This window comes from Anomalospiza imberbis, chromosome 1 (assembly GCF_031753505.1).
Source record: "Anomalospiza imberbis isolate Cuckoo-Finch-1a 21T00152 chromosome 1, ASM3175350v1, whole genome shotgun sequence".
In the NCBI taxonomy this organism is placed as follows: domain Eukaryota; kingdom Metazoa; phylum Chordata; class Aves; order Passeriformes; family Viduidae; genus Anomalospiza; species Anomalospiza imberbis.
Window position 1 is genome coordinate 1,114,912 of NC_089681.1, and position 8,343 is coordinate 1,123,254.

General features: G+C 51.7%; 1 protein-coding gene across 1 annotated transcript; it reads left to right on the forward strand.

The window, feature by feature from the left end:
- Positions 1-2,673: 2,673 nt before the first annotated feature.
- On the forward strand, positions 2,674-7,804 carry ARC (activity regulated cytoskeleton associated protein). Its single transcript, XM_068175461.1, has 3 exons — positions 2,674-5,967; positions 6,526-6,693; positions 7,081-7,804. Exon 1 carries the CDS (start codon positions 3,202-3,204, stop codon positions 4,414-4,416), a length of 1,215 nt encoding a protein of 404 aa, XP_068031562.1. The 5' UTR covers positions 2,674-3,201; the 3' UTR covers positions 4,417-5,967; positions 6,526-6,693; positions 7,081-7,804.
- Positions 7,805-8,343: the final 539 nt, after the last annotated feature.

Genomic DNA, 8,343 nt, shown 5'->3' on the forward strand with positions numbered 1-8,343 from the left:
TTCAGCAAGGACTAATTCTGGAATTTCTGGGGGAAAAAGAGTCCCTGGAAGCAACCAACTGGGAGAACTGGACCTGGGAGTGCTCAGCAGGCTGAGAATGGTACAGCAGCGTGTCCTGGTAGCAGAATAATTATCCTGGATTGTGGGAGTATAAATACAGCCAGGAGATCGTGGAAGTGGTTACCCTCCTTCAGTCAGAGCATTCTATATCATATTTAGTTGCTGCAATTGGGTCTGGGTTTCTTAATACAAGACACTGATCACAGGGAATGAATTCAGGCCATTGGCATGGTCAGAACTGGCACCTGGTGTGGGATTAAATGAGAGAGAAGTGGTGAAGTGATGGATTTGGGGGACCTAACAGCAGTGTCCTGTCCCTGTGGGGGGTTATCAAGGAGATAAAACCAGGATCTTCTGGTGGCTGGTGAGAGGACAAGAGGCAGCAAGACCAAATCCCAACAGGACACTCAGCTTGGGTACAAGGAGAAAGGTTTTCTCTCCAAGCAATCGTCATCCCTGGGGTTTTCAGTATCTGAAACCAGCTCAGCTGACCCAGCAGCTGACTCAGCTTGGAGTAGGAGGTTGAGCTAGAAATCTCCTGAGTCTCCTTCATCCTTAATAATCCTGAGATCCTGCGCTGGGTGTCAAATGAGGCCGTTCAGATCCAGGATTCCTCCCCAGCTGAAAAAGTAAGGGAGGAGCAAAGAGAGACAGCAGGGCCCGGAAAGGGACTCATTTATCGGGGCAGGTTTAGGAGCCATTTCATCCCAGACTCTGGCATTTGATGGGACAAGGAGAGGCTGAATGCAGGCCATCCTGCAGAGTTAATGCCACTTTATATTGTCCCCATCCTATGGGTCATTTCTGGGGTTCCTGGGTGAAAAGCTCTCCGGGGAATATCTTTGCACTAATCCAGAGGTACAAAGGTTGCAGAGTCTCTCCCAATCAATTTTATCTCTTCCTGGCAGAGCAGGTTTGAGGCAGATTCTGGGGCACTGAGACTGCAGCATAAAAGACTCCAGATCTGTCCCAACACCTCAGATGACTGACGTTTGACTTTTTCTGAACACAAACACAGCTGCCCCAAAATCTTAGGAAAACTGGGTGAAATTGGAGAAGTAAGCAAGGCAGAGGGCAGTCAGAAGAAGTGGCATTGGGAGGGGCTGCTGGATTAGGAATTCTGTGTTACATCCTCAGGGTTTTGTCCCCTTCCCCACTCACTGATCCTCCCTCCCTTCAACCAAGCCATGCAGCCTTTCTAGGTCAGCTGCTGCTGCCCTAAGTAACACTCTTGTTCCCTGAGAACCATCACCTGCTAGGGAACAGACATGGGCCCTCCTGCACCACATAGATTTGAGGGGGAAAAAGGGAATCCTGACCCCTGCCCCTCCCGCCCTTCAACTTAACCACCACCAGTTTGTGATTCTGCTTTAACCAAATGCCAGGGCTCACCGGGGCCTCCTTCCAGCAGGGCTTCACTGAAACACGCTCTGCCTCCTCCTCTTTTTGCTTCTCTGGGATGGCTGAATTCCCACCAGGAAACACCGAGCCAGGAGCTTTGGGAGTGAGGACCCATCCTCAACCTCGCAGGCACACTGCCCACCATCCCCGAGCATAGGCAGGGCACCCCCCCATCACCACCCTGCTGCCAACAGGCTCAAATCCCCTTTTTAGATTATCCTGATGGATCAGCATCCCACTGCCTCTGGCCACTGGCTCTGGGAAGGGACAAGAAGGCCCAGATGTCCTCAGCACCTCTCTGAGGGTGTTCCGGCGGGGAAACTCTCTCGAATTAGGGAATCCTTTATCTCTGGCTTATGTAAGACCCGGAGACTCCTTTTATGGTTGGCTTTTCCTGCCTTGTCAAAAGCAAAGAACAAATGTAGCTTCATCTGCACTGGTGGGCTGGCTCACTGATTAAGCATCTGATTCAAAGCTAAGTACAGAACAGGCTTTTGATGGGCGGATTTAATTTGGTGTAAAAACCAGGATGTCGTCCCCCTCCCTTACCCATATTCCCAAGATAGTGGTTGGTCTGGTGCAATTAAGCCGCGGGGATGACTCCCACCTACCAAAGCCTGGGAAAGTCCAGAGCGCTCCAATTTGTGCTGAAGTGGCTCCTTTGAGTGCTTCCCCCTCTGCTTCCCCCCTCCTCTTTGCTTTTCCTTTCTCTTCTCTCCCTTTTTTTTTTTTTTTTTTTTTTTTTCCCGCTTCTGATTTACCACCATTCCTAGGCATTTGCATGAGGAGTGAGCTCACTCTGTGTGTGTGTGTGTGTGTGTGTGTGTGTGAGCGCAGGGAGTGTGCGGGGGGCCTGTGGGCGTCTGACACACCGGATTCCTCCTCATCCCGCCCTCCCCGAGCCCTGCCAGGGGACGCATGTTAATGATGACCTTGCTGAGTAAAGAGTTGTGGAAGGAATAAGTGTTTTTCCTGCGCTCCCAGAGGCGGAAGGTGCGATTACTCATCCATCTCTCCAACTGTCTCCAGCACCTTTCAAGTGCTTCTCGCGTCGAGTCTGGGGGCGTCAGCGAGGGGGTGGCGAGCGAGGGGAGGCTGCCAAAATCTAGGTTGCCACAGACACCGGCCTCGCTTTTCCTCCAATGAACGCTGCGCTGAGAGTGCCAGAGGAGGCTGGGCACCACCCACATGTTGAGCTGCGTGGAGTATAAGTAGATGGAGGAGCCTGGACTAGTGGCAGTTCAGACAGGGAGGAGAAGCAGCTCTTTGCATCTCCAGTGAAAGCGGTTTTTGACTCACCTAGTTTGCCCGAGAAGAAATCACCCGGATTTTTGCTGCAGCTTCCAGCTTCTTTGTGCATCTCTGTGATTCTCTCCGGCGGGGACTTTGCGGCGCTCCAGATTCCCAGCGGGATTGGACGTCCTATCCAACTCCTCTCTCTGTTCCTGGAGGATCCTGGTTCTCTCTGGGACGCCCCTGAACACGTGAGACCGGCGTTTCCAGCTTGGCACCGGGAGAAATTTGCCTACAACTCTCTCTGGGATCCACGTGGACCGACCAGCTCGCTCTGTGGTGATATCTGATTGGGTTGTGTTTGTGTCCAAAAGTCCTTGGAGGGGGGTTTAGAAGTCTCTGTGTGTCTTTCAGGAAGTGTTGTGGTGGGGGTTTTTGGGATCCAGCTTTAGTGCCAGGGCTTATAACCCAGTTCTTTCTGTGCTTGCCACTCGCACGGTCGGAGCCATGCAGCTGGACAATGTCACCAGTGCAGGCGTCCACTCCTTCCAGGGGCACCGTGGAGTTGCCAACAAGCCCAATGTGATCCTGCAGATAGGGAAGTGCAGGGCAGAAATGCTGGAGCATGTCCGGAGGACCCACCGGCACCTCCTGACAGAGGTCTCCAAGCAGGTGGAGCGGGAGCTGAAGGGTTTGCAGAAATCCGTGGGGAAGTTGGAGAACAACTTAGAGGACCACGTCCCAACTGAAAACCAGAGATGGAAGAAGTCCATCAAGGCCTGCCTGGCCAGGTGCCAGGAGACCATTGCCCACCTGGAGAGGTGGGTCAAGAGGGAGATGAATGTTTGGAAGGAGGTCTTTTTCCGCCTGGAAAAGTGGGCTGACCGCCTGGAGTCCATGGGAGGCAAATACTGCCCTGGGGAGCAGGGCAAACAGACGGTGTCCGTTGGGGTGGGAGGCCCAGAGATAAGGCCAAGTGAGGGGGAGATTTATGATTATGCCCTGGACATGAGCCAGATGTATGCCCTGACCCCTCCTCCCGGAGAGCTGCCCAGCATCCCCCAGGGCCACGATTCCTACCAGTGGGTCTCTGTGTCAGAGGATGCTCCAGCCTCCCCGGTGGAGACCCAGGTGTTTGAAGATCCCCGGGAGTTCTTGAGCCACTTGGAGGAATACTTAAAGCAGGTGGGTGGAACAGAGGAGTATTGGCTGTCTCAGATCCAAAACCACATGAACGGCCCAGCTAAAAAGTGGTGGGAGTACAAGCAGGACTCTGTCAAAAACTGGGTCGAGTTCAAGAAGGAGTTCCTGCAGTACAGTGAGGGAACTCTGACTAGGGATGCGATCAAAAGGGAGCTGGATTTGCCTCAGAAAGAGGGGGAGCCCCTGGATCAGTTCCTCTGGCGCAAGAGAGACCTGTACCAGACCCTCTATGTGGATGCAGATGAGGAGGAGATCATCCAGTACGTGGTAGGCACCCTCCAGCCCAAACTGAAGCGTTTCCTGAGCTACCCCCTGCCCAAGACCTTAGAGCAGCTGATCCAGAGGGGGAAGGAAGTCCAAGGCAACATGGAGCACTCTGAGGAGCCCAGCCCACAGAGGACCCCTGAGGTTCAGCCAGGAGACTCCGTGGAGACCGTGCCCCCCTCAACCACCGCCAGTCCCGTGCCAAGCAATGGGACTCAACCAGAGCCCCCCAGCCCCCCAGCCACTGTCATATGAGCTCCCCTGAGGGGGGTCTGGGTTCCGTGGAAGGGAGAAGGGGGCTTATTTAGGAAGCTTCTCCTTGGAGGGAAGTTCTGGCTGAGACGAGACCTGAGGAGTGCTCAGTCCAACAGCCCAGAGCAGAGGGATTGGCTTTGCTCCTGGGGGGAGGGAGATTGTGTGGGAGAGGCACCCCAGGATGGGGTTGCCCCCCTCACCCAGGCCGTGCCAAGCGGTGGTGCTGGGGACCCTGCTGGCACCACTGCGGGGAACAGCCAATTTTATGAGAATCCCCTGACAAGAAACTAGAGAAAATTCCCAACTTGTGAAGCGGCCGCTCGGCACTGGCAGCTCTCAAGGACTTCATACGAGTGCAGCAGTTGGTGGAGGGTTCCTACCCATCTGGATCTCTCTTTTTCCTTCTCTCCTCCCTCCTCTGAGAGGGTGGCCCTGTCCTAAGGAGACAGCTTTCTTTTTGACCCTTGCCAGTTTTTGATTAACCTCTGGGTTTCTGTTCACTTGGCAATCTCCTTCTCTTACTTGCTCCAAAGGATTAAAGCAATTTTTTGGATTATTTTTTGTTATAAGAAGAAAAAAAATCCTATTATTTCAGGAACTGAAAGCTTTAAGAATCTGGATTATTTTCTGTGGTTTTCATTTCACTGCAACTAATACCTGCTTTAATGTGTTTCCTCTCAAGAGGCTCTTACTGGTTTACTTCTTGTCTTAGTTTCTGCTCACTCTAGTTCAAGGCCACTGCAGTGCAGAGGCAGATTTCATCCTTTCTCTGCACATTATCCTGTGCATTCAGCAGGAAACAGATTTTCTAATTAAATTTTGAGCTCATTTATTGAAGGAGCAGCCTCCTTCCTTTCAGAGAAGAGAGGGTGTTCAAGGTAGAGAGAGGAGACACCAGAGCTCTTTAGAGAGAGACTGGGGGGGAGGGAAGGGAAATAAATCCTTATTCTTTGAATGAAACAAACAAACACACCCTAAATTCAGAGCAAAATATCCCCAGAGCAGCAAATCGAGTCCATGCTGATGTGTGGAGACAACAGGAGCTTTTGCCATGTAAAAGCCAAAAGAAGTGAAGAGAGGATCTGTGTGCCCCAGCCCAGATTTAGCCTGTGCATCACTGCAAGGAGTTTCTGCTCATACAGACAGACTCCAAATGCTCCTGGAAAGCCTGGCACCCCTGTCCTGGAGCACCTGAGGACAGAGTGTTGTCTGCTCACAGAGAAATTCCTGCAACATCTCGCCACAGATGGAGATGGACTTGGACTTTGTGACTTCTTCCATGTTTGAGACAGGAAGCGCTCAGCACTCACCTTTGGCCAGTGTTTGATGACAGGACTGAGAGAAGAAAGACATTCTTGAAGTTTGGCTCTCCAAAGCTTCCTGAGGCTGGATACATCTTGGGCATCATCTGCATCCACCACCAGACCAAATAAACAGCAGGGATGCAGCAGCAGGAGTGACCCTGGGATGCTCCTGGCACTGCCACAGCAGTGACATGTGGCCCTGGTGGCTCAGAAGGCCTTTGCTGTGACTCCTTCCAAGAGGCTGAAGGTAAGGCAGCTCTCTGGCATTCTCTCCTCAGAGCTAAACTGGTTGTAGAATGTCCTGTAGAAAACTTGCCCTGGGGTAAAAACTCAGCTGAAATGGGATATGAAGCATTGGGGTTGGGAGAAAGGGGAAGGGAGAGTTAGCCAAAGGGAAATACAGGAATGGGAAAAGTTTCCAAAGAGAGCAGTATCCCTGATATCCTATATTAATCCTCTCTGATTAATATGGAAAAAGAATGGGAAGCTTCTTAATTAGCCCAGCCCCAGGACCTGCCTTGTCCTTCATGGAGAACCTCTGGGCTGGAGTCCCCACCTGCGACAGCACATCCCAGGTCCATGCACAGCCCAGAGGAGCTGCAGGTCTGCTCTGCATCCTTGCTGGGAGCTGGTCTCAGGAAAGGTGGGAGCTCTCCTCTCACTTGTTCCCAGTTTGTCAACAGCTCTGTGTGCAGAGAAAGGAGCATTTCTCACTAATGACCCGGGCTGAGTGATGGGGGAGTGGGAGTCACTGCTGAGGATGAGCTGGCCTTGTATTACAAGCTTTGTCTCCTCTTGCTTCCAGTGACTCACTCAGATCCTCCTCTGAGAAGGAATCACTTCACAGCATGCAGCATTTGGGAGGAAAGCCACAGAAAAAAACTGCAAAACAAAGGCCTCAACATCAGACCTGCTCTCAGGACCCTCAGCCACCAACGGCCAGATCCACCACCTGAAGGAAAGACTGGCACAGGTAATTACATCCCATATTGCTTTGTGGGCCTTCCTTAATCTCCCCAGTGCCCTGATCTGAGATATTGAACAGCCCAGGTGCAAACACCTATGCTGGTCTTGAAACCTCAGTCCCAGGGGCTTCAGCAGCCTGGCACCACTAGAGAGGTAGGATTTCAGCTCCTTGGTGTCAGAATCCAAGCACCAGCCCCAATAATTGATGCCTCAGGGACTGCACATCGTGCCTTTCCCTTGGCTGGACCACGGGCAAATCCTTAGACCCCAACAGCTGGTGGGTCCTCCAGGCTGCAGGGACAGCAAAATTTAATCCCAGCTCCTTTGAATTCTCCCTCTCTTCCCACTTCAAAAATCTAATCAGAGTTGGTGCATTTTTTTTTTCCTTTTCCAGCAATCCCTGCTGCTGTTGCTGAGATTCCTTCTCTGTGTCCAAGAGCTTCCCCAGGGGAGAAGAAAGTGCTGCAGGAAGACAGAGGGCAAATCATGCACCAAAGAGCCTCCCATGCAGTGCAATGCAAACATTCAAGGTGCTGAGAGCCAGAATGAAACTGGGAAGCTGCTTCCAGCAGGACAAAGAAAAGCCTGAGCTGGTCCAGGTACTCCAAGCACAGAAGGAAGTGCTGAGAATGGAAAGAGAGGCCAGAACAGAAGAACCAAGTCCAGCTTTGGGGACAGCAGGGATGCTGACTGTCTGTGGAGAGGATTCTGCACCTCTGCAGTCTGGGGCTGCTGGGACTCACCTGAAGAAATCTTCACTAGAAAGTGATACTCACTGAAAAAACTTTCCTGATTAACTTTGCCAAGGGGCTGATCCTGCCTTGGCTACGAACCCTCCCCGCTGGCCATGCTGTAACTCACCTCTCCTGAGTCGTTTCATGCGGGTATCAGTTCCAAACCTCAAAGGGCTCCCGGAGTTTGGAGAAGCATCCCACCATCCAGATGCTTGTCTGAACTGTTGGAGCCTGCACATCTGGGCCAGCTGTCTTGCCAGCAAGGAGCCTTGTGAGACAGCAGGCGCTCTCTGGGTCTGCATGGGCCAGAGTTACTGCAAGAACTGGGGTTCTTGTGCTGGCTTTGGAGTGACTGTTTCCATCCAGACCCAGGGAGCCCAAAAAGAGCTCGAGTGAGCTGGACAAGACAGTTTTGGTTCATCTCTCAGCCGAAGAGGTCCAGTTGGTTCCTCTCTCTTCCAGAGCCAACTGTCCTGTGCATGGGTGTGGGTGTGGGTGTGTGTGTCAGTGTGGGGGGTGTGTGTGTGTTGAGCAAAAAAAAAAAAAATCCACATCACTTAAATTCTGTGGTGTTTTGTTGCATTTGAATTAAGCCAGAGGCACATTCCAACAAGCCTGAGCAAAAATGTCCAGGACTGGAAAATTCCATAAATCCATGTAAAGGCAAATTCCCAGGCATCATCTTAAGGTCTAAATGATATTTGATTTTGAGGTGCTTAATTTCCGCAGTCTCTTCCAAGGGACTAGACTGCCTCAATGGGCATTTTATTTTTCCTGCTCTTTTAGGGAATTAGCCTGTCTGTGCTACTTGGTCATTTGGTCCTGAGTTTTTTACATTTTCAGCTGGCTTTTTGGAGTGTGCAGAACTGAATCTCCTGGACTGATTTGATTTCAACTGTTGCTCCCAGCAAATTGGAGCTTTA

Excerpts from the sequence above, each read along its gene's own strand:
- ARC (XM_068175461.1), top strand. The coding sequence starts at position 3,202 with ATGCAGCTGGACAATGTCACCAGTGCAGGCGTCCACTCCTTCCAGGGG.